This window comes from Apteryx rowi, unplaced genomic scaffold (genome assembly GCF_003343035.1).
Source record: "Apteryx rowi isolate R43461 unplaced genomic scaffold, aptRow1 scaffold_19, whole genome shotgun sequence".
NCBI lineage: Eukaryota > Metazoa > Chordata > Aves > Apterygiformes > Apterygidae > Apteryx > Apteryx rowi.
The window spans coordinates 4,458,692-4,483,544 of NW_020448196.1; the positions used below are offsets into that span (position 1 = coordinate 4,458,692).

Sequence of the window (24,853 nt, forward strand, 5' to 3'; positions counted from 1 at the left end):
ATCGCGACACACGACATCGCGGGGCTCGGGGCCGAAGGTGCGCGGCGGCGGGCGGGGCCGCGTGAGGGGGCGGCGCGCGCGCTGTGAGGGGCCGCGACCGTTGGGAGGGGGCCGCGCGCTGTGAGGGGCCGCGACCGTTGCGAGGGGCCCCGAGGCGGCTCCGGGCACCGTGGGCGCAGAGGAAACGGCTCTTTCCCAAGAAAAAAGTCCCCTCTGGCACATGATGGCAGCGGCGCCCCTTCCCGCAGCCGCCTCTGTCGCAATGGGCATGGGAAAGGCTGGTTTCCGCTGAAATCGTTTCCCGTTTCCTTCCTTTAAATTCGTGTGTGTGGGGGGGGGAAGTGTGTTTAAATTAAGCTGTCTGCCTTTGTGCAGTAGTAGTTCTTGATCAGCAGGTCCCTATTTTTCATTCGAGGTTACGATATTTCTCATTCGAAGTAATGATAATTTCTCAGTGCAGTAAATTAAAGCTTTTAGAATAAACCCGAAGTAGATGAAGATGCAGGTCTAATTTCTGAGGTTTAATATTCTAACTATATGCATCAATGGTACCTGAACTGCCCGAAGCATCAATGTTTTATTTTCATTGTGTAGTTTTGTGTTCTCATCATAATGTAAAGCTATGAAAACGTTTAAAAACTGATTTTCACGAAGAAACAAAGGATAAACTGGACAGCCTCAAGTGACGATGTTGTGAGGCTACATCTTTTTTTGTAGACCAAAACAGGAAATACGTGTGTAGCATGGTACTGAGTACGAAGCTACAAATCATCACGTGATCAAGCTGTCTTGCAAAAGTTAGAGATGAGGGGGGAAAAAATCTTTTAATTGGGTGAATAAAATATTTTTGTCTCTTTTAAAAGATTCAGCAGCTGTGATCATCTTGATCATAAAATCTGTTTGCTTTGTAGGTCTGCCAGACCCGATCAGCAAAAACAATTTCCAAGTTAGCCTACCATAAAGGGGTGGTAATAGTGAAGTGCCCCGGTTGCAAGAATCACCATGTCATAGCAGATAACTTAGGATGGTTTTCAGATCTGGAAGGAAAAAGGTAGGTGTGTCAGCAACAGTATCTCTTATTTAGCAAGGAAAAAGGCTGTTGAGATATAACCACAGCCTCCTGAGCTGATAAGCTATTATTTCTTTTAAATGTGGTTTAGATAAAAGCAAAATTTTTGTTGGGTGTAATTCTCTGTTTCATCCAGCTTCTTAAAGTGCACAAACTGAGCTATGTAATCTGCTATAAACTGAACGTTATTCATTACCTAGGACCCAAATATACGGTTTAAAGCAGAACTGGAAGCTGTATGATACACAGACATCCTCGCTGGTGTTGGCAGATGAATCGCTGTGTGTAGTGTTCTTTTGTTCTCTCTTAGGCCTTATTAAATCACTGCTAGTTTTCCCTGTCTGTTTCAAACATGTGGACCCAAATGCTGTTGATTCTGTGATTTCAATGATTTCTAACTCCCTTAGATACCTTTAAAAAAAATTCTGCTCGGCTGTAATTGCTAGGTTATTGATCCTAGTAGATGAAAATACTCCTAGGGTGTTTGCATAGTTTTGTCTGCTTCCAAAACACCTTATGGAGAAATACTGTGGTAATGCTTATGATGTGCTGATTTCACTGCATATTGTTAACACTGAGAGCAAAGCATAAAAGAGAGAGCCTACACTTGAGTCTTCTATCCAGCCTTTGCTGAGGTGTCACTGTTGATTTTCAAATTGCTGTTAAGGAATGTCGAGGAAATTCTGGCAGCCAAAGGGGAGAAGGTGAGACGTGTGGTTGGTGAGGAAGCCTTGGAACTGCTTCTGGAAAGCACTGCAGATACCAAGTCACAAAATCATCCTACGGAGGGAGAAGGTGGGGAAGCCCCCCCAGAGACTGGCGGCAAGGGACTGACCTGATGAACTGCATTTGTGTTGTTCTGCTTATGGCAGGGAGAGACTTAGCATTTCTTTCCTGATTTTCGTTGTCTTTGTTTAAAATAAATGCAGGGAGGCACTGGCCTTCTTGTTTGTATCTTTGTCCTGTGTAGTTTTTGCCTTTGACTTAGCTAATGTTTTTAAAGATGGCATGCGGATATTTTCCCTGTTACTCGTTTTGTTGACTTTAAAGCTAGCCTGAGTGCTTAAACAGTGTCAGGAATCCTGCATTGTTCTCTTTTGAGAATAGAACCAGTAATTCGTTCTCGGGGTGTTTTGGCCTAAGGAGGTGCAGCTCTAAATGGAGGCTTTAGCAACCTTTTCTGGTCTTGTGTAAGTGTTGTATAGCAGCAGCTGAAAGCAGTGCTCATGGGTGTGTCAGATGGCAGAGTAGCTGAGCAGAAAGTGCAGTGGGTACAAACTGAGGAGATGGGCCCCGAGTGTATGTGAATTTGCACAGCCAAAATGGCCCTGCATGAGGATCCTGACTTCAGATAACTAGCTCTTATCGCAGTCACTTATGTGCTGCTTTTTTCTTTGCCTTGGTATCTTCCAGAGTTAAGGTTCTGTGCCCCTAGTGTCACAGGGTTGAAAATCTTCTGTACTGTATATGGTTGCAACCTTAATCTGTCCTCTGCCTGCCTGGGGGAACTTGAACCCACACAGCTGGGAATTCCAGTTTGGGCTATGACGCAGGGAGAGAGACTGTGGTGTTGGGGTTATGCAACTTCCTTATTGGTGTGGGGGAGGACGCGTGTGAAGGCAAGATTAATATTTGTAAAGTACATTGGAAGTAAATAGAGCATCTAGAAAGTTGTCTTAGAGTTATCTGACAGATATTGAGGTGCTTATTAATGCTGCTGCTGCATGTTAAAAATAGCTAGAAGAAAAAATAACTTCATAAATGAAAATGTAGGCATTTACCAGGCACATAATACCTGAGTAGTGATGAATCAGGCAGTAAGGTGGTCATACTGCCCTTTTTTAGGGCTTACTCCCCCTGGCTGCAAAAAAATTTACCTTACCTTGAGGTCCACTAGCCTGAGGTATAGTAAATTATCTGCTTTCTTATGTTTTTAAACTCGGCAATAAAGAATAATTTAGGTTGGAAAAGACCTCTGGAGGTCTCTAGCCCAGGCTCCTTTCTCAAAGGTGCATCCAATTAAATAAGGGTGCTGAGGGCCTTGCCTTGAATATATCCAAGGAGGGAGATCACACCATCTCTTTGGGCCCCAGTTCTGATATTTGACCATCCCCATTATAAAAATAAATAAATCCTAATAGCTAATTGGAATATCCTGTGTTCCAACCTGTGCCCATGACCTCCTGTCCTAACACTGTGCACTTCTGAGAAGAGTCTGGCTCCATGTTCACTACACCCTCCTATTAGGTTGCTGTAGAAAGCAGTGAAATCCTCCTTAGCCTTTTCTTCTCCAGGCTGAACAATCCCAGTTCTTTCAGCCAAACATATCTAGGTGCTTGTGGTCTTTAATTAGCCGAATATTCAGTAAGGGCATTGCGTGTATTAATGACTTTATTTCATTCATCTGAAGAGTTCATAACAATTTTATTTGTGTTATAGTAATTTTATGTGTTAAATTATAAGCATGGTTCTGAGTGACAGGAAGGTAGTCATATTTTCCTGTTGGTACGTATTTTCAGTGTGATTAAACAGCTTTGAGGGGCAGGGCAGGAACTTAAGTCATCAGCTTGTTTTTTGTATGTTCAGATGCTAGTATTACACAGGTCTCTTGCTCTCTCGTTCTGAGACAACTAGATAATAGAGCAATCCACGTATTAATTAAGAGACAGGAGTCTTACATCTTGGAACACTGCTGTACATCACCCTGTTGTAAGTTGTTAACATGTATTAGCACTGTGCTAGAAGAGTGGTTGAATTTTATTATCCTTAACCTGAGAATCAGCATTCTGCTTCTGTTGTGCTAATGATGCCTTTGATGGGGCAGAATGGAACTGCTATTACAGGATTCATGCTGTCTTGGGAATGGTTTGTTTATAACCTGATTTTTCTTTAATGCTGTTTTCCTTACCTTTCTTACCTGTTACTGTGCCCCTAGCTACAGAAAGTTTAATTTTTGCTTTGTTACTGTAAAAATTAGCAAAATTTCTCTGTTATACATTTTACTATTTCTTCAGTCCAGTATCCTCTAGCAGTTGATGCTGTATCGAGACGGAACAGTAAGCTGGTCCAGGTCCCTTAGAGCTGGCAGCCAGAGTGCTTGTTTAGCAGGTTGTCATGCTGTCAGTCACCTGAGCCTGTAGCACCCAAGGACAGAGGGCTGCATATTTTTTTGCTGCTGCTTCTGCTACTGAATGCAGCGCTCTGAAGAGTCAGGGCAGCATCTCGGCCAGAACTCGAAGCTGCAGACTGTATGGCGCTGGCAAATCTTCAGGGTAAGGGCATGGTGTGGCATGCAGAGAACTCGCTGCTAACCATTGTCTGTGTCACCTCTGCCGCAGACAGGATGTTTATGGAGTATAGCCTTCAGGGACTCATTAGCACCAAACACTGAGGTTGCAGTATACAACAGTGCAGGAAATTGCTGCTTTTCCTGAGAAAATACTCTGGGGCTTTCAGCTGGAAGGAGGAAGGGAGGGTTGTACTTATGTGAGGGAATTTGCATATAATACAGAAGGATTTGTTGCTTAATAGATTGCATTAAAAAAAAGATGTGCTCACTTTTGAGGATTTTTTTTCTGAATCACAGGCAAGCTTTGCTGTTCATTAAAAGGGAGACAGATAAGCACACTTTTTCTAGGAGGAGCGCAGCAGACCTTGCTTTAGCCAAAGGCTTGGGAGCGTGAGGAAGAAAAGCCTTTCTCCTGAACTGGAGGTGTGTCAAAATGGGGGGAAAAGTGAAGCAAAGGCCTGGTGCAGCAGAGCAGATGACATGAGAGTGATTAAAGGTGCAGCAAACAAGGGTAAGTGTTTTTGAGGCATGGGTGAGAGGTGGCAATTGAAAAGGGTGGTAAAACAGCATTCTCAGGATATGCTGCAAATACAAAGCCTTTTGCACATTCCTAGATGCATCTCATGGTGTCTATTATGGGAGTCATTCTAGTCCTGAATCCTATTCCATGAGGGCTTGTCTGGAAAATGGCAAATACTTTGACTGTTGCTTTCTGTCTCTTCCAGCAAGTCTTTCTCTTATATTGCATTCAAATTCCAAAGTTAATCCAATTGGTGTGCGACACAGCCTGAGGGGTTGCTCCTGTTAGCTGCAGGGGTTGCTGATGTTCTTTTGTCCCACGCTCAGCAGTGCTGCAGTAGTGTCTGGTAAAGTTAGTTGCAATTGGGGCCCTATAGTACTAGGAACTCTGTGCGCACATGCTCACTTCCCTGGTTCTGTAACTGCTGAATTAATTTTTCTGCAGTGGCAGTTTCCCTTCTGGCCCTGTGTTGGCTGAATCTGCCCAGGGCGCTGCTCTGGGGCGCGGGGTCGGGACTTGCGGAGGGAACGCCTTCGCGCAGGCCCAAACAAGGCGGGAGACTGGGCTGCAGAGGTGGTTCTGCTGGAGCTGGCTGCCATAGCCCCTGCTGCTTTTTGCTCCCAGTGTGTGCGAATGTGTTGGTGTGCCCAGTGCAGGGCTGTGCCTCCTGCTGCCTTAAATAAAAGAAGACAGCTCTTTTAAACGCTGCCACACTTGTCTGTTTTGGAGGGCTCAGCTGCACAGACGTGCCACTAGAAAGAAAGACTCTCCAGAGGGATTTGCCTTCCTCGCTGAAGTGGTGGTTGGGCGGGTATGTTTCTTTTCCTGTAGCATCACTGCAAGTGGAGGGGTGCACTGCTGGGGTTGTGAAGTGAATCATTGCTTATTTATGCTGCTTGCACAGTCTCTAAAGTAGGTGGGTTTTGGGCCTCCAGGTGCTGCTACAGTGTAGACAGTGAGACATGGGGGGGGGGGGCGAGGGGGAAGAGAGCCCTCCGCTGCTGACTCTGAGGCTACAACCAATTCAGAGGGTGACTCTAAGCCCTGTGTATACCTGTCTGCTCTGTAGGCAGGTCCTGTTCTGGGCTATTCAGAGCTAGGAGGGCTGTCTGCTCACACCAGAGCCATGCAGGAGTTAACTTAGCCCATGGCTGCGTGCTGGTCTGAAGAGGTCCCCGGAGATTGCTGTGAAGAGCCTGGAAAGCTGTCCAGCTCCAGGCTGAAATTTACAGTGCCTGGATGCTCTGGGCCAGCGTAGCCCTTACTGCAGGCTGAGCGCCTTTCCAGCCAGCTGAAGATCGATTGCTGGAGCAGTAACAGCATGAGGCTCCGGGGAGGGATGAGGTAAGTGCCGAGACTCAGCCCTGACGTGACTTGGCAGATACACAAATCCTAACAAACCCAGGATCAGAACTGTCTCTCAAGTACCTCACTGGGCATTTGAGCATCTGAGTAGGACAGATAAGTATCTTGCGTTTCCGCTGTCTGTTTTTCAGACTTCCTTTTCACCTCCAAACCTGCATCAGGGGAGGCGCCCTGCTGTGCAGCACTTTGTGATCCAAAGTGGAGCAGTGCTAGGCGAGAGTGAGTCTGCCTGCCTTACTGCTGCGCAGCTCCGGCAATCCCGGGTCTGTCCGGCGGGTGTCAGCATTGGAGAGCAGTTCCCTACAGGAGACCAAGCACTGCTGGACTAGGTGGCTTGGAGGAGTGGGAGAGGGAAAGGCTGTATGCTTTCCCAAGCACTGCCCGCTGCGCGTTTCCTCTGTAACCAAGCTGGAAACTGATGCACTGTAGCTGCTCTGGAGTCCAGTTGTAGCCTTTGACCCTGTTCACACTGGATATCTCTCAGTTTTGTAGATGCTACTGGAGAACATGTGCTCCCTTCCCCAGCAGCTAAGGACAGAGAGAGACAGCAGGTGAGACCCCATCACTTACAGGGACTTGATGTGTGCCCAGGAATCTAAACCTCTGTCCTTTGTGTACCTGGGGGCATGGTTCTATCCTCAAGTCAGACACAGAGGCTTCTAGCACAGAGCTGCTTGCATCCAGGCACGAAGGAGCGTGAGACTGCCTGATGAGAATGAACTGATGGCGCTTCATTAATCTTTGACTGGGACTGGCAGGGGCCAGCACAAGCTAGCCAGGCGTGGGAAGACCAGCTGTGACTTGGCTTTCTCCTCCCAGGGCTCAGGATCCAGAATCTGCTGCTCTCAGGCCCACTTTCTAGCGGAGTCTAATGGGCTGCTCAGGCCTGCTGCGCTGGAATGAGCTAGCACTGCTGCCCGCTGGTTTGTGAGTGTCTTCCCTAAGGGCCCGTGCCAGGGCTTTGCACAGCACTAGCTGCCCTTCTCCTCTGGTAGCTGCAGCCAGGGAAACAAGACACAGCTTTTGGGCCAGGTGCCGAGAATGCATGGAGATAGATGAGGGCTGGGCTGAAAACCCCAGCCAGGGCAGCGCTGCCTTTGTCCTGAAAGGAAAGGTTAAGCCACACTCCTAACGGAGGGCTCAAGCTCACTGAGAAAAGCAGCTCTTTTCTGGGGCTGGGCTGCAGGGCTGCTTTTTCATGCTCTGTTGTCCTGGTAACTTCTGGGCTTTAGCTGTTGCTCAGAGGTAGGGAATGCTCAGGGCTTTGTATCCTTCCTCCGTAGCCAGTAAGTACAGTAAGATAGATACTGTGCATTTAAGGCAGGCAGAGCTGGGGATGGTGACTGCTCCCTCAGATAAATGTGTACTCTTAATGTAAAGGGATGCGTAGGTGGGGGCATACACCTTTTTTTTTTTTTTTTTTTTTTAAGCATTTTGCAATTGGTGATGTCTCCCACAAAAAAGTATCGTGCCCTCCCACCCCATTCCAAAAGGCCAGTGTTGCTTCTGCTTTTGGCACAGCAGGCAGGTTGGCCAGAAAATAATGGAAATGAATTTTTGTCATTGAAGCTTAGACACAAATATTTATTAAGCACAACCCCCCCCCCCCTTCCCACTGAGCTGTATTTGTTTCTAATATATTAATTCATTTGGCAGATTATTTTTTAGAAAAAAAAGTACCTGTGGGTTGGAAGTTCCCCATTAAAATGACATTAGCAAATGCACATGTAAAAAATAAATAAGCTCATACATTCAAGTATATGGCAAATAATTAACACCTCTGAAAGCTTAACGGTCAGATTCCAGTTCACCACCTGGCCGAGAGCTGCATAGACCCACGCCTGCAGCTGGTCAAGTCTTCTTCATCTTCAACATTTTCCTCCCCTTTAGAAACGTAAGCTAGCTTGGGACGTATGTGGCTGGGTAGGTCCACTTATCTGGTTCTCCAGCACAGCAGCTCCAGAGCTTTGACCTGCCACGGGAAGGAGGCTGGGTCTCTGCTGAGCGATCCATGCAGCAGCGTAGCAGGTGAGTGCTCCCTGGTGGCAGGTAAAATGCAGCTACCCCTCCAAATGGTCAGTGCAGGCAGGTTAAATGCCCGATGAGCAGCATCACTGGTCTAAAAATCTTACTGCTGGTTGGAAATGTTTCCATTAAATGCATTTCAGTTAGAAAGTGCTGATTTGTTCAAAATCTGTTTCTCTATAGGAACGTATCTACTTTGGCAGAACTCATTGCTGGAGTTTCTGAAGTCCAAGATAGCCGCTCTGGTCAAATCAGGAAAAAAAGATACTCCACATCCTGAAGTTAGATCCCTGCTCCCTTCCTCTCTGGCCTTGCCTTTCCAAAAAAAAGGAGGAATGAATATGTGTAGACCCTTGCACCTGTGTGCAGGGTGGAACTGACTTCCCAGCTAACACCCCATCTTGGGGCTCTCAAGGGGCTCCATTTCTTGCTGAAATGGTACCAGGCAGATTGGGCAAAGCAGGAGTGCCTTGCCAAGAGCAGCTCTACCCGGGCGTGCAGGGAATGGGAGCAGCACAGGACTGTTTCCAGGAGGAACGAGGGGAGGAAGGGGCTATTATCCCCCACTGGCGTTGGCACAAAGGGAGGGTGGTGGTTGTGCTTGCTTTTGTGACAAGCCATGGCCAGGAAATTTTGCTGGCTCTCAAAGCAGGTCAATGCCAAATGCAGGCTCCTGCCTTGGGGGCGCTCACCTGCTGTGCCCTGCACAACAGGGACCAACCCTCTGTGAGACTTCTGGCTGCAGCTGCACCAGAAGCAATGAGTTGCCCAAGTCTGGTTTGTGTGCTAGACAGATGGAGAGAGACTTCCGTCTTTTCCAGAGGCAGACCCCCCATCCTTGGCCTGCAGTTTGGGCTGCACAGCTGGCAGTTACCTTTCAGGCTTTGTTCCATGCTGAACCAGGGGCTTTGCTGCACACCTCTTCTCTAGAGGTCTCCAAATGCCCCAGGCACTAGAAGCTAAGAGTGGGAGAGCCTTGGCTCCTGGTCAGAAGGTCCTGGTACAACTCTGCACAGGACTGTGGCTGGGGAGCAGAGGGGATAGCACAGGGCCCTCACTCCAGAATCCTCAGCAACCCCAGAACAAACTTAATTGTGCAGGGGAACATGACAGCAGCTGGGGCTGGGGTAAGGTTTTAAAATAGCCTGTGTAGCTCTGACCTGGACTCATTTTCTCCTGTAGAAAGAGCAAAGTCGAGCAAGATGTTCCAGGGAAGGATCCAAAGCAATTTGTGTCACCTCATGATGCAGGCAAGACAGGAGGATTCCAAAATTAGAAGGTGCTCTTCCCTTTCCCCATTAAATTAAAAGTGTTGTGGAAATAACTCCAGCCTTGATGTCTTTTAACTACCCACTCTGGGCTCCTCCTTTGGCTGACAGCACAAGTTCCTGGGTTTTTAGGTGACAAGCAAAGGGGCTGACAAAGTCTCCTTTCCCTTGTGCTTTGCCCAGTGTTACAGTGGCCACATTACCTAAAATAAAACCCATGTTTAAAAACCATCCCCCAGCTAGTGGGCCTTCATGTAACACTGCCTCCGCAGAACAGCCAGGTGCAACACGATGGAGGTACGGCTCTCCACATCCCTGGGGCGGCTCCTGGGAGAAGTCTGTGGTGGAGCAGGAGCGCTCAGGTTTGAAACCGCCTACGCTTATTTTCTTTTTAAAAAACAAAATGAAATCAAAACAAACCCCCCAAACCAAACCCGAGTTCTTAGCTGGAACTGGGCCTCTGCTGCTCCTCTGCTGCCTCCTCCTGGGCTGAGGCCAAATCTACCCGCTGCTCATCCATGCGTTTGGCCTGGACACGCTGGATGAGGCTGAAGAAGTCTTCATCAGGCATGGTGGGGCCACGGGGGATGGAGTCAGGTGGTGCACAGCGCTGGTCATCTATCCTGGAGGACTGCGTGGGGGGAGAACAGGCACTGAGACGGGGTAGTGACAAGACACTGCTGTCATGGAAGGAAAGGGCTGGGAGCAGGCACCCGGGAGGTGGCCAGGGCATGCACTCCCCCTTTGTGGGGTGCAGGGCAGCGGCACCAGCAGTGCTGCAACCCAACTGTGGGCACCAGTGAAAAGGAGGAGCAGTGACCCAGCCCAGGGCACTCCCTGCTTGTAGAGCAGTGCCAAGGCACAGCCCTGGGTGCGGGGTAAAAGAGCAAACACCAGTATCCGTCAGGGATACTGCCCCTCCTAGTAGGGCAGGCAGGATCACAGGATGGGGTTTGCCTGTGTGGAAGAAACTAGTGTCCCCTCCTCAAGCTCCGTGGCCCACCCAGCCCTGCTGGTACCTGACACTTCATGAGCATGTTGAAGAACTCATCCCCCGGCTCCTGGGCATCCCCCTCCACGCGCAGGTGCCCCAGGTTGTTGTGTGTTATCCGGAGGCCTGGCAGGTTGCCCACGTTGGCACGCTGGTCATCCAGCCGTCTGCTCTGGGAGCTGGCGATGAGATCAAAGAACTCCTCCGTCTGCGGAGACGCCATTAGTGAGGACTGTGCTGTGAGCGGAGAGAGGAGAACAAACCAGGGTCGTTGCGTTCACAGCTCTGCCTGTTCATGCCCGAGCAGCAGCTCTGCTTTCAGCAATAAGCCCGAGTCCTTATTGCCAAAATGCTGTTCAACCAAGCGGGCTGCAGCTGAGCCTTACACCACCCCCTGAGGGACAGCAGCTCTCCATCCAGCCAGTCCTCCTGGGGGCTGAGCTGTGGAGGGACCCTGGTGTGTCCTGTGACCGAGGGCATCTCCTTCCACCCTGCATGGGGAAGGAGGGCTGCTCCCTGCCCGGCAAAGCCTTGTGAGAGCCACAGGCAGAGGAATGTGAAGTTCCTCAGTGGGAAACAATCCCAATGCTGGCAACACCAGAGAGCAGAGAGGAACCTAGCATAGAAGCAGCAAAGTGTTATGGGGAACAAAACCCACTGCAAACTCAGCCCCAACTTGCAACCACTCTTAATCTTTTCTGCAGGCCGGTGCTGTGGCCTGACTTGGCTGCAGGTGCTACTGATCTACAGCAGCCGCCTCCCATAAGGGCCTAGGGCTGCATCTCCTGAGTTGTCCTGCACAAAGGGTGAGCAGGAACTGCTGCGAGGAGCTTGCTTACACACAGCTCCTGCCCAGCCACCAAACCCTGGCGGGACACTGCTCTGCCTTCCATAGGGGAAATGGAAATGCTCAGGTTCAGCAGAGCCGCAGTTCCTATTCCCAGCTGGAGCGCACCAAGGGCTGCACATGCTGCCTCCAGCACATTTCCTGGGCCATCAAGCTTCTCTTTGATCGAACACATCCAATTTTAATAGGGCTGGGCTGTCAAAACACCAGTACGCACTGATACCATCCTCCCTCACAAGCCTTTGATGTACCCACAAACCCATCGGGCAGCAAAGGGAGAAAGTAAGTGCCTTGATAGGGTAAAGAGCAGAAACATCATATATAAATCTGCTTTTCACACTCCCAAGACAGGCTCGCTGCCAGCCTAATTTACTGCACTTCAGGCAGCTCCTAGAGGAACCCAAAGATGCCACCTCAGCCTAGGCTGTCTAGAAGATCCGCTGTCCCCGACACTAACTGACTGCTGCCTGTGAGAAATCACTGTTGTTTCTAACAAACACAACTACAGGCAGCTTCCGCTGCTACTTCCACTTTGGTTTCCACCTAGAGCCAAGAGACATCGCTGTGCAAGGGCCGGCCCGCACCTGGCTCAGGGCACAGGGCTGGGCAGGGCCAGGAGGGCGCAACTGCAAGTGAACACAGAGTTCCCAGATGCTCTTGTGGGGCTTGGTAAGAGACGTCCTGTGCGATCCACACGGCTGGGTATAACTACAGGCCAGGTTATCGGCAAAGCGAGGGCCTGGCTAAGCCGCTCATCCGTTCCAAGTCCCCCAGAACCCCTGGCCTTTTGGGGCCTGCTCGAACAGAGGAGGTGCCGAGGTGAGAACTGCAGACGCTCTGGCTGTCACGAGCTGCAGGACGTGCGTCACACGGCACGCGTTATGGAACACACTCCTGGGGCCTGGTTCTTCTCAGCTTTCGCGGAGCAGAGCCAGCCTGGGCTCGGCCTGCCGGGGGAGGCTGGCGTTGGGGTGGGTTCCAGCCCTGAACCTACACACGCTCATATACGTATCTACGTGGGCCTCTATAAATCCTCGGTGGGAATAGCCTGTCCACCCCGTCACAGCCCTTTCTCGAGAGCTGGAGGAGCTGCGGCGCGCCTGCTCGGAGGACGTCGCCTGGGCCCCATCGCGGACCTTGCGGGGGGCAAGCAGCGACGGGGACAGAGGGAAGCTGTCAGAAGCCTTGCAAGCAGCCCATCAGCGACACTGAGGCCGCAGCAGGACAAGCGAGTCAGCCCCAGTGCCGCAACAACGGCCCCGGACCAGCACGCCGTCAACGGCAAAGAGCCTGTTGGCTCCTCCAGGCCACTGCTTGGCAGGGAGACATTCCCCACCAACAGACACCACGATTCCGACAGGGACAAGCGAAACAATCCCTAAGAAAACCAGCCCCATCGCTTCTCCTATCTCACTGAACATAAAGCATTTCAGGGGAGGGTGCCCCGAGTTGCCTGCCACCACCTGCTCTTCCCAGAGCCCCTGCTTGCGGAGATGCAGAAATGCATAAAAACCTCGGCACTCATTTAAGCCAGGCAGCCAGCCGGTACCCCTCCAGCTCACAGTAACACGGCCAAAACACATCTCAGAGACCAGGCGACAGCTAAACAGAACTTAAGCCTACTTGTGCATTCTTTAGGAAAGCTTAGTATTTTAAAATCAGTCCCATAAATTACACAGCAGGTAAAGCCAAACACACTTCAGTATCAGAAATGCATATCTTTAAAAAACAATGCTCGTTTCTACTCTATTTTTAGGGCAGAAGAACTGCCCAGCTCGCAGCCAGCCTGCATTCCCTGTGACACCGCCTGACCTTTTCAGCACGCTCCCGCTCCGGCCACTGCTTCAGCCCCTGGCGCCGGCAGCGAGTTCGCTAAGTTGTTTTGTTCTGCAGCTCTTGTAGCTGCATTCAGAGGGATGTCAGGGGTCTTTTCTTTTTTCTGCACTTCATGTTTTTTTGGAAACTGATAAACAAATTCATCCGTTTAAATAAAAGCTTTTGAGCCCTTTTGGATGGTGCTTAAGCATGCAAGAGGGACTTGCATATTTTAGCGCTTCTTTCCAACTCGGTTTAAACAAAGGACCTCAGCACACTTTCATTTAAAAAAAGACACGAAACTGAAGTGCAAGCACAGACCTGAGCTGCCTTTCCTACCCGATCTAGCTGTCAGGCAGCTTCCTCAATCTGTCTCTGCTCTTCCTTTGAGCTAGCTAGCTGTCGGTGCACTCCGGGCTTCCTATTGCTTATCCGTTCTTGTGGCTTCTCTCTGCTTTTATATAGCACCTTTCGCCACAGCATCCAACAACTCTACAAGATCCAGTTTTCACTCTGCGGTAACACTACGTGAAAAAAATGACGATGCTTTAACTTGCTTGTGAAAACCCAGCCCACCCCTCCGCCTGCCCCAGGTCTACAGGCTCTTACACGGCTCCCTCAGCAATGACCATCAGCACCTTCCACCTGGAGATGTTGGCAGGGGCAAAAGTGCTGGTGCCAACCGCAGCGTTCAGAAGTTGAGACGTCCAAAAGATACAGAATGAAAAAATCCACGTGCATTTTGCATTTCTCTCACCAGTTTACTCTCCAAGCCTTAGTTCGCATTCTCTAGCCTTTCCCTCAGCAACCATTAACATAAGAATATTACTTTTATTCCTTCCTTAAGTAACGATGGAGATTCCCACAGAATCATTAGGCTCAGGGAGCTGCGGCTTGGGGAAAACACGACAACACTCACAGTAAAACCGTGACAGCTGGCACCACCGCAGGAGCAGCATCACCCCCTGCTAGCAGTGGCTTAAAACGCATCAGCGCTTACATATTCGCTCTTCCAGGGCAGGGACCGGCGTGGCGGCCGCCTCGGCAGCCTCCGCTGGGCATTCCTCCAGTGGGCAGCGCTGGTCGTCCATCCGGTTGCTCTGGAACTTGCTCAGCAGGTCAAAGAAGCATTCCTCGTCCGAAGGGCTCCGGTTGATTTTCTGGAAAGACAATAAAACAGAGAAGAGTCAAGACGCCCCCCAAACGACTCCCCGTGTCCGATCCCTAGGGTTCTCCCTGCCCCGGTCCGTTGGGGGCCGGGATCCCGGCGGCGCCTGTGGTTGGTGGCAGCCTGCAGCCTGCCGGGGGGTCACGGCTATTTGATTCGGAGCCTGGCTCCACCCCAGAGCGGGATAGGGCAGAGCCGCCGGGAGGCTGCTCTAACTTGCACCAGCGAGCGATCGCCAAGAGCTCGTCACGCTGGAGACCCCCGCTGACACGCACGCACGCGTCCGGGCAACCCGCCTGGGGGCAGAAAGGGTGTTTTTGCCCTCAGGAGACCTGTCCCTGTTCCCTCAATCCAGCAAGACTTTATTACGGCAGCTTCTGGCAGCGCGGGGGCCCCGGGTCCCTCCGCGCTCCTCTCGGAAACAGCCTCCCCCTTCCCTCTTGCCACCCTTCAACCCGGGCAAGGCGAAACGCCCCCAAAAGGCGGCAACAACCCCAGCGTCCGCAGGGACCCTCCTCCCGCAGGGACCCCGCAGCGGGGCGAGGAGCTGCCCGGGGACCGTGGGCTCGGCAGGGACCTGCGGCCCCTCCGGCTGGCCGGCCGCCGCACCGCGGCTCAGCCCGGAGACCCTGGAGCTGCTGGGCCGGCAAAGGGGGGGGACAGCAGAGGACAGCAGGGACAAGGGGAACGGCGCGGCTGTGCTGGCTGCAGCGCTGTCTCGTGCCCGGCCGAGCCGCAGCTCGGACCCGGGCACGCCACCCCCCAGCCTTCCTTTCCAGCCAGCTAAATTTAACCTCTGCAGGCCACTGCCCCTCGCGCTGCCGGCGCTTCCTTCCTCCGCCGCCGCGTCCGTACGACGCCGCTCGTTACAACAACCCACAAGCTGCAAATGCCGCAAAATTATAGCTCTTCGGGAAAAGGGCTCTCGCACGAGAGCCCCAAATAAGCACCTTGCGCTAGACAGCGATATATTTAAGCCGTGCCGCGGAAGGCTGGCGGCGGGCAGCCCTTCGCAAGCCCTGCGCAGTGCCCGGCTCCAGGACGGAGCGAACCCAGGGGCCTGGCTCCGGCACAGCCCGGCACCGGCAGCAGACACCTCTCGAGAGCTTCTGAGAACCGGCTGTAAAATTAGACGGCGATAAGGGAGGCATCTGCCAGTGCCCGGCGGAGCCCCCGAGCGCGGAGCTGGAGCACTTGCCCAGGCGCCAGCAAAGGAACCGCGACGGAAACGGGCTGAAAAATCACAAAACTGGGTTTGCCCACACAAAGCTACCGTGCAGCACTGAAGAAAGGTGCTGGGCTGCCAGCTCCGGAGAGAGGCCGGGACAGAGCGGCGGGTCTCTCCCGGGCGAAGGACGCCCCCGGCAGCTCTCCCTCCCTCTCGGCACCGTCCCCGGCGCCAGGCTCATTCCGGAGGCGCCGAGAGCGGGGTGAGGCCCTCGGGGCAGCTCCGCGCTGGGGAGAGACTCGTGCTGACAGGGTTAAAGCTGCAAGTCGGATTCAGTAAACGAAGGAAAACAGTTTTCCCGTATGCTAAGCGAAGCAGATGAGATGCACTCAGCTTCTATTTAGGGCAGCGTCAAAATTAGCAGCGGGCCGGAGCGCAACACGAGCGACGCGGGAGCTGCTCGGGGAGGGGAAAAACCCCTCTCACCTGTCCCACCTTCTGCTCCGCTGCCGAAACGGCGGCTCAGAAGGACCCTCGGAGCCGTCCCAGTTGCCCCTCGGAAACCCCAACCTTGCTGGGGCTGGACCCGAGGACGAGCCACATCCCTCGCGGCTCCGCTACGTCGGCTGCGCGACCCGAATTGCGAGGGAGAGGAGGAAGCCCGTTCGCTCGTGCCAAGCCTCCATCCCTCCCGCTTCCCCGCAACGGCCCGGGGGGGCCGAGCCGCTCCACGGTGCCGCACCGCCCCGGTTAAAACGCCCGAATACAACGGCGCGCGGATTGCTTGGCTGCCTCCCTCCCTCGCAGCCTGCTCCTGGCCCCGAGGCGCGGACGGCGAGGGCAGATGGACTCGCGGCCGCAGCCTGGGGGCCGCCGTCTGCCGCCTGCCCGCGGCTCCGCACGTCTGCGCCGACCGGCGGCTTCCCAAGAGCCAGGGCATCCCCCCACGGGGCTCGGCGACGACCTGCTGCCGCAGGCCCACGGCCCCAAACCCCGAGCGGTTCCCGGGCAGCGGCTCCGATTTCCAGCCCCGAGGCCACTTCTCGCCCCACGGCTGCTCTCCGGACCCGTCCCAGTCCCCCCGACCCTCCACCTCTGGCACCCAAACAGCCCAGACGCCGCTGGCGCTGCTGCAAAGGGTAGCGGCGATGGGCTCCCAGGACGGCTTCGGCTGCAAATGTGTGGCCGCCCCGGTGCCCAGTGAGAGACGGAGCTGCTCCTCCAGCTTCCCGACCGTGCACAACGCTGGCATCACGCCCTCTCCCAGTGCAAAGTTTTGCTCCCGTTTCCTGCGGACGCCGTTTCCGCCGAGCAGCCGGGTTGCGAAGCGCCGCGAGCAGCACTCGCTTACCTGGAACAGGCCTCCCGCCTTGGAAGGCATCCAGGCTCTGCACGCGTTTGCCTGGCGCGATCGGCAGCCTGCTCAACCTGCTGGGTTGGATCCGGGATGCGTAAAACACAGCTGAGGTGTTGGAAACACCACGAAAAGCAGCTGCGGGGAGGGACGGGGCGGCTGCAGCCGCTCGCCTCTCCCCCCAAGAGCCGCGGCGACGCTCCCGGGGCACCTCCGCTCGGCCGGGGCCCGCGTCTCCTCCGAGGGGAGCAGTGCAGGGCAGGGACCAGTATTTTGGGGGGAAATCCCTCAAATCGGCCTCTGGACGGGCAGGCTGAAGCAACCCCCAGGCAAAGGTTCAATGCAAAGTCTGAAGAGACGGACGTGCCGAAACCCCCTTGGCCGTTCTCGCTGCGATCCGGGAAAGCCGTTACACAAATGCAGCAGGCTTAATTGCAACGGCTAAATCGCCCTCCACCTCCCGAGAGCCGCGCGGAGCTGCCGAGTGCCGCCGGGATTGCTGTGCTCGGCCGCCGCCGCCGCCCCCGGGGTCTCCCTGCCGAGTGGAGCCACTCTCTGGCCCCTTCCCGAGCCGCATCCCGGGATCGGCCGAGACCACGGTGGTTATTCCCGTGGTAGTTTGGCGTGGCGTTTCCACGCTGAGGCCCCCGGCAGGCGCGGGACACGGACAGGAGCAGGCTGGGGCCGGGCAGAGCAGCCCCGTCCTGAGCCTGGCCCAGGACGACAGCCCTGCAAGCGGGGCCGGGTGCCCACGTCGCCCTCGCAGCCCTCCGTGCCCCTGGAAGGGGCCGGCGCGTCCCTCACCCCCGGAGCTTTCCTCCGTCCTTGAGAGCGTCGGGAAAGGCGCCGGCATCACCTCCCCCCTGGGGCCCGTCACAGCAGGGCCACGATAACGGCACCGGCCTTCCTGCGGATCCCGATATCCCAGCTGCTCCTGATAGCGCCTCGCCGCCGCTCGGAGGCCAAGACAGGGGCGGCAAAGCCCTTCTTCCGAGGAGGAAGCAAGAAGGGGGGGACTGGGCAGCCGGCTTGGATTCACCCCCCGGGAGACCATCGCTCGGAGGGAACGTTTCACAAAACGCCCCCTTCAGACTCAACTCTTCACTGAAAAACGAGAGATTTATCGCTGAAAAACAAAACAAAGCAACCAAACAACCCCCCAAAATTTAGCCTGGGATCTGAGTCCAGCTTTTCTGGCAGAAGAGGGATTGCTTAACAAAAGATTCCCCCCAAAAGTTAATCTAACCCAGCAGCCCAGCTGCTGCTGCCTCCGCAGCCAGGTGGGATGTGACTTCGCCTTTCCCGGTGCTGGTCCCCGCGGCAGCCGGTGGCATCGCGGGCCGGGATCGCTGCGGCTCTGGGCACAGGGCGGCTGGCTCCTGCGGGACGTCCCGCCTCGGCCACGTGCCCAAAGCGGCCGCCGTGCTGTGCCGTGCCGCACCGTCCCCGCACCTCAGGCGCAGGCCAAAGAGCCAAACCTCGTCCCTCCACCAGGCCGGCTCCCCTTCGGAGCCGGGGTCCCGCCGGGGCGCTCGGCTGCCTTTGGCCCCTCTCGTCCCGGCGGAGCCGGACGGACCTGCCCCAACCAGTAGGGAGCCCCACGGCGGAGGTGCCCGGTGGGTCCGGCACGGGGACCCGGCTCGGATGCGCTCCGGGTGGGAGCCGCGGCGCGACGGGAGCGACGGGCTTTGGGGGTAACGCGGCTCCTTCCTCAGCTGCGCAGGCTCCAGCAGCAGCCCCTCGCGGAGCCCTTTGCCGGCGTTTAAACACGCGCAAACCCCATTCCTCCTCCTCGCCTCCTCGTTTTAGGAGCCATCCCGGAGGAGAAGGGACCTGACCGAGTCCCCGGCGATGCAGGGGCAGGACCCAGCAGCACCCGGCTCCATGGCTGAGCTCCCCACTGCAGGCGCCTCCCGGAAAACCGCCCGGGAAAAGCGGGTGCCAGCGGGAGGCCGGCGAGCGCCGAGGTTTGGAGAGAGCCTCCCCCAAGGGAAAGGGGGGCCGCGACGGCAAAAGCCCCCGGCGCGGCGCGGCAGCCCCCGTAGCGGAGCGCTTGCTCCGAGCTCGGGAGCGGGGCTCCCCCAGTCCCTGGCCACACTCGGCTCCCCGCTGACGCCGTCACCTTCGGATTCGGAGGAGCTGCTCAACTCGCGCAGCCTCCGCCGAGGACAGCGCTTCCCCACGAACGCCAACGCTGCCGCGCGGCTGCCACCTCCCTCCGAAACGGCCGGGCCGGGGCCCCCTGCGCTCCCGGGAAGCCCCACCGCGCCGCACGGAGAAGGCGCCCGACTCCCAGCTCTGCGGGAGGCAGCGGCACTGCACAGCGCGGGAGCGGCTCCGCGCGCTGCTTTCATTTCTTTCCCCCAAAGTTGCAGCAATTCTAACGATAAAAAGTGCAAACCGAGGATAGCTGCCAACTTCCAAAACCGGCTGCGTTTTGAAGCGTGCGCAGGCACCAGCCAAGCCCCGGCCCGAGGACCCCCCTCCGCTCCGTCCCCGTACCTACCGCCTCCTGCCCCGAGCCAGCCGCGGCTGTCGGAGGAGAGAGGGAAGCGGAAGAAAAGCAGAGTTTCACTTACCAACCCCGGCAGCTGGCTCTTCCCGGAGCTCCGGCTCTTCCACGTCTGCAGGCAGGAGCAGCCCTGCAGGACACGGCAGCTCCGTGCTCGCCGCCGGCGCGCCGATGTGCGGGGAGCGCGCGGCCGTGCGGAAGCGCAGCCGGCACCGCCGACCCGCCGGGCGCCAGATGCAGCTTAAAGCGACAGCCCGGCTCCCGGCTCGCTCCCGGCTGCCGGCACGGCGGTGCTCCGGCACAGCACGGCACGGCACGGGGGGGGCTCGACCCAGCTGCGCCTCGCTGCCACGAGCCCGGCGCTATTAGATGATGCTCTTAAACACACAGCGGAGCTATGTGAATATTTAGCTTTCCTTCCACCTCCTCCCCTCCTACCCACCATGCACACTTTACCTTAAAAATAGATCGGGATCAATTTTGCCAAACTACAGCTGCGCACGGGCTCGGCTCCCCAGGCGCCCGCGCCGCGCAGCGACCGCGCTCCGCACCGGCAGACACGATGCCGGCACCCAGCTCCACAGCACCAAAACACCGGAGGGCCGTTTCTAGCTCCCGAGCGTCCTCCCGCTCCGCTGCTTCTCGGATTATTAGAGATGTGATTTTTTTGCCCTACTGCAAAAGCCAAAGAGGCTCAGCCGTTTTCGACCTCCCCCAATCACCTCTTAGTTTAAACGTGCCACTACTTAGCGGAGGGGAATTTCTAATTGAAGCAAGGTTTTAAGCGACACGGCTGGAAAGGCCACGCGGCAGCTGAAGAGCTGCACTTTCCTTCCAAAACGCGACTTTGCACCTGTGAGCCGGGTCACGGCAAGGAGCAGCGGCTGGGCTGGCAGCGGCACAGCGCCCAGGCAGTGCCCCCGGCTCCCCGTCCGCCTCCATGGACCATGTTCTCATCCCGGCCTGCCGAAACAGCGGAGCTGCTTGTCCGGAGCACGCGCAGCTCCGGGGGGGGTCTGAGTCTTTGCATAGCAGCAAACTTTCTGCAAGGACTCGCGCAGCAGTCGGAAGCGCGGGAACCATGTGGGGCCCAAGGCCAGGACTCCTGGCCCTGCTTGATCCCGGCAGCCCCTGCACCCCTGCACCCCAGGAGCTCGGATAAGGCTGCCCCGAGCGGACGGGACCCAGTCGTCGCGCTGCAGGCACATGCGACAGGGCCCCAGGCACCAGGACAGAGCAGGCGAAGGGCAATTTCCCTGCAGCTGTCCTGCCCCAGCGCCCGGGCCGTGGACAGCAAGGGACGAGCGCGAGGACGGGAAAGGGTCGCAGCACAGCTGCCACGCCGCCGTCACCGCTGGTGGAGCGGCCCGATGCCGGCTGACACGAGCCAGCACAGGCACACTGGTCGCGTCAGTCGGCGCTGGCTGAACGCCTGTACCGCAGCGGCTGTTTCCTCACCGTTGGGATCACTTACGGGGCAGAGCTAAGGGGATATTCAGTGGAGAGGGGTAGGAGGGGAACCAGCCAGAACGGAGCCTGTGCCCCACATCTGAAGAGCTGAGTGGGCTTGAGACAGCTATAAAAAAGGGCGTCTGAAGCTGGTATCGAGGGGAAAATGCAGAAGGCAGGGAAAATGCAACACCAGAGGCCCCGTGCAAGAGATCGGGTGTTTGGAGCAGAAACAGAAAGCGGCTTTGTGCATCCGGGTATAGGATGGAGCAAACGGGAGCAAGTGAAAAGTCTGTGATCTGCAAAGACACGACCACCGGCTACTTCGTCCCCCCCAGACTCGGGCAGCGCGAGTGCACGCTCGAGTGCGCACCCGGGGGAGGCCGGACGCACGCACGGTGCAAACACAGGACGCGCACACCGCTCTTCCCTTGCGGGATGAAATTATCACCCTTAACTTGGACTGTTTTCAAAGATTTTTTTTTTTCCTCTCCCTTTAAACAACTCGCCCACTCATCCCTATAAACGCGGGTGCTAAAAGCTGGTTCTGTTGTTGAGATCTCAAATAACTCGAGTATTATTGTTTCAAACAAAACCAAAATAACTCACCCACGCTCCCCCTCTCCCTGACGGCCTGTCGGTTGGGACCGCGGCCTCCTGCCCCTCGCCGGTCTCCAGGCTCGGCGGCAGGTCGCAGGAGCACGGAGCATCCGCGCGGGAGCCTGGCTGGAGCGTTACCGACACCTTTGCTACCTGCAGCGCTGATCCAACAGCCTGCAAGTGTTTGCCAATCTGCTCAGATTTAGCCGCTTTGGGCAACGGTCTCGTTAATTCTGGTGTTGCACTTTCCCCCCGTTACGCTGTAACCTACCCTGAAATCACAGCTCAGGTAGCCAGCTCCCACGGCAGAGACCTGTGCATTCGTGGCATGGAAATCGCTTCTGGTTTCTCTTTGGGAGGCAACGCGCTGTCAGCGTATTCAAACAGCCCTTAAATAGCTACAGCAATATTCTGCAGTTAATGAAGCAGCTTTTCCCCGTGGCTTTTGACAGCGTTTACCGTGTCAAGGTTAGGTTTCGCTGTCACCGCTGATAGGCAGAGGTTCCCAGGCCCAGGCTTAGCCCCCACAGCTCGAATCGCTAACCAAGGACACCCAGCACAAGCATCGCCGCCCCACGCAGGTCTCTCCAGTTCACGGAGGAAGACAGGCAGCTCCAGAGGGCAGTTTTGCCCGCGGACAGCATGGATCGCTTAAACGCTGGAAACGGTAGCGAACTGGAACTACCTGCTCGAAACCACCCAGGTTACAGACAGCCGCCGGCGAGCGCGAGGCTCCCGCAGCGCAGCCCCTGCTCCCGGCTGTCCTGCCCGGCTGCGCCCACGGTGGCACCCGGCTTTGCAGCCAGGCAAAACGCTTCAGCTGCAACCAGTTGCAGCCATCGACTTTGCAGCCGGAGCAGGGTGGGACGAGGACCGCGCTCACGCTCAGCTGCGGAGCCTCAGCTGAGCAGGAGCAATTTGTTACGCCGAAATAACTGCGTTGCTTTAAATGACATAACCCATATTCTCGAGCAATTAGCACAAAAGCCAAGGTTAACATACAGCGCTCAGCTCCCCGTCACCTACTCTACCCACCAGACCGCACAACCTCCCCAAGAGCAGGCGGTGACAGCGAGGTGATGGAAACGCTCCGGCGCTCCCCCCCCAGCAGCTACGGCCCGCAATACACGGTGCTCAGTGCCTCCGAAACTGGGGCCTCCTGACAATTTGCTTAGGAAACGCTTTGCAAAAAAGCCCACTAGTCTCTGGATCGCCAAAATGGCGCTGCTTCCTCGAAATGTGCTTTTATTTAGACACCTACTTGCTCTCGGCGCAGCACTGTTTTAAAAAGCATCTGACTAGATGCAGCCCCTTCAGCAGTGGTGACGCCGGCGGGGTGAAGCTAGCCGGTGGATCTACACACACACCCATAACGCACATCCAACCTCCATGTAAACGCTCTTCGTTGCAGCAAACGCCCAAGTCTTAATTATTATTTACCCATCTGCCAGTGACGCCTGAAGGCCTCGCTCAAGATCAAGGCCCTGTTGCGCAAGGCATCCCCCAAAACACGAAACCCCGGCCCGGCTGGAGGATGCTGGGGCTGGTACCCGGGCGTTGCAATTTCGGCGATGGGCAGAAGGGCTTGGGCGCCAAGACAAAAATCGTATGTAAACGCAGAAACAGCTTCTCCCAGCAGCAAAAAGCAGCTCTTGCTCCGGTAGATGCTGTTCAAGAAGGGCAGAATGAAACTGCACCGCGTTTGGGGAAGGCAAAGACAGGAGGGCTGATTTGCTCCACGTGACGGTACCCAGAGAATACGGGGATTCAAACGGCTTGAGATCCAGGCAAAAATCCTGGAGGGACCTTGCTGCACATCCCAGGGGTCCTGCACCTCCCGCACCTCCAAAATGCGCTTTCAGGGGCCTTGCTTAGTGCCGACCCGCAGAGCGGGCTGCACCGTCCGCACGCGCCCGTTCCCATCTTCTCTCACCTAACGATCACTGCAAGGAACTGCAACTCTCTCTGTGGCACAGATACCAAGATCCGGGATGGAAAAGTTGGATCCACAGGGTTGTTCGGGGCCTTACCCTAATTACGAGTCTCCACGAGCGTCTCCCCAGCGGTCCCTGCGTGCAGCATCGAACCGGGCTCAGCCCTCTGCAAGCTCGGGGCCGCGGTCCCCCGGGGCCGCACGGGGAGCAGGAAGGGCCGGGGGCTCTGAAAAACCATTATTTAGTGTTTTTTTTAGATTAATTGGTGTTAATTGCCTTTGGGAGGCTCGAAAATAGCACTGCTAATGGGAAACGTGGAGGCAGGCTGGAGGTGAGGCGTGAAGAGCGGCTCGTGATTTCCCCATTAACCCCGGACTCGGGTTTTCTCCCGCAACCGAAACCTCCCCTCGCCCCTAGGCTGGCCTAAATCCAGAAGAGGGGACTGGCACTGGATGGGATGACATCCATCCACAAGCAGGGGGCTAGAGAACGACGTACGAACAGGGGAGGTTACTGCGTACTGACGGGGGCGTTAAACCCTCCTGCCCGATCGCACCGACCAAACGAGCTGCGCCGGGAGCGAAGGGAGCGGGATGCTCCCGGGAAGGACGCCTGAGCGGCCGCGCAGCACAAGCTGCTGCAGGAGGGGTCGCGTCTCCGGCCTTGCCGAAAGCCGGGCAAGAGCAGATTAAAGGCAAATTTGCTCCAAGGTTGTATTTACATATCCTGGGGCAGCCTCCGGTGCCGTGGCCTCGTCCAGCAGCTGGTAACAGCCGTTACCAGAGATAAGGTACAGGGCAAAACTGGTCCGATCGTACAGGCGCGACTGCCGCGCTCATGTCCATAAATGTCACCCAGTAAATGTATTAATAGGAATGCACTGCCTGGTTTTTAAATGCACTTCGTATAAAGACCTATGAGAAATACAAGCTACCAGCACGGAAAAGATTATGTATTTAGACACACCAGGCAGCAAAGGCGCTCGGTACATCTGCAGCGAGCATCCGCCCTTCTCAGCCTCAGACTGCGACCACGCGCAGGCGCAGCCTGGATCCCTCCGGTATTTGCCCACGTTCCTAATCCCCTCCGGTCCCAGCCGGCAGCGCAGCACCCAGCACTTGCACAGGGACAGGCCACTGCTAGCGCCCGAGCTAAACACGGTGCAGCCAGGCTACTTCTTGCACAGCACAAAAGATATTCGTGCAAGAAAACCAAACAAAATTGCCAATAACTGGAGGCCCATGTTGTCTGGTGTCATCATAGCTCCAGTGATTTAAGCAGAGTTCTGCTTATTTACAACCCAAGAGGACCTGGACTATGATTTTTTTAAGCTCTTCTGGCATGTGCAGTTTATTAAATGTGAGAGGCCGGAACTGCAAATGTACAAAGTGCCCCAGGCACAGCAAAGACCCTAGAAATGAGTGAAGAGTTCCAGATTTTGAGAGAAGTCAAACATTTGGAGTTTTATTGCTGTGGCTT

General features: G+C 55.5%; 2 protein-coding genes across 24 annotated transcripts in view; one reads left to right on the forward strand and one right to left on the reverse strand.

The window, feature by feature from the left end:
- CARD9 (caspase recruitment domain family member 9) overlaps window positions 1-9,767 on the forward strand; it is a 21,990-nt gene extending 12,223 nt beyond the window's left edge. For 8 of the 22 annotated variants that reach the window (XM_026062338.1, XM_026062359.1, XM_026062360.1 and 5 more), the window contains 2 exons: window positions 912-1,051; window positions 4,707-9,767. The gene's annotated coding sequence lies outside the window, so the exon portion shown is untranslated. Of the gene's footprint in view, window positions 1-911; window positions 1,052-1,693; window positions 1,782-4,706 lie in introns of those variants that run through there. The other 14 variants (XM_026062344.1, XM_026062352.1, XM_026062349.1 and 11 more) reach the window with 14 other exon arrangements.
- Window positions 9,768-9,861: 94 nt separating this feature from the next.
- GPSM1 (G protein signaling modulator 1) overlaps window positions 9,862-24,853 on the reverse strand; it is an 89,914-nt gene continuing 74,922 nt past the window's right edge. Inside the window, exons 12-14 of one of the 2 annotated variants that reach the window (XM_026062334.1) lie at window positions 14,190-14,349; window positions 10,556-10,764; window positions 9,862-10,167 (exon numbers count right to left, since the gene is read on the reverse strand). In XM_026062334.1, the coding sequence (XP_025918119.1) occupies window positions 9,979-10,167; window positions 10,556-10,764; window positions 14,190-14,349 (558 nt within the window). In that variant the 3' untranslated portion in view covers window positions 9,862-9,978. Of the gene's footprint in view, window positions 10,765-14,189; window positions 14,350-24,853 lie in introns of both variants that reach the window. The other variant, XM_026062336.1, reaches the window with a different exon arrangement.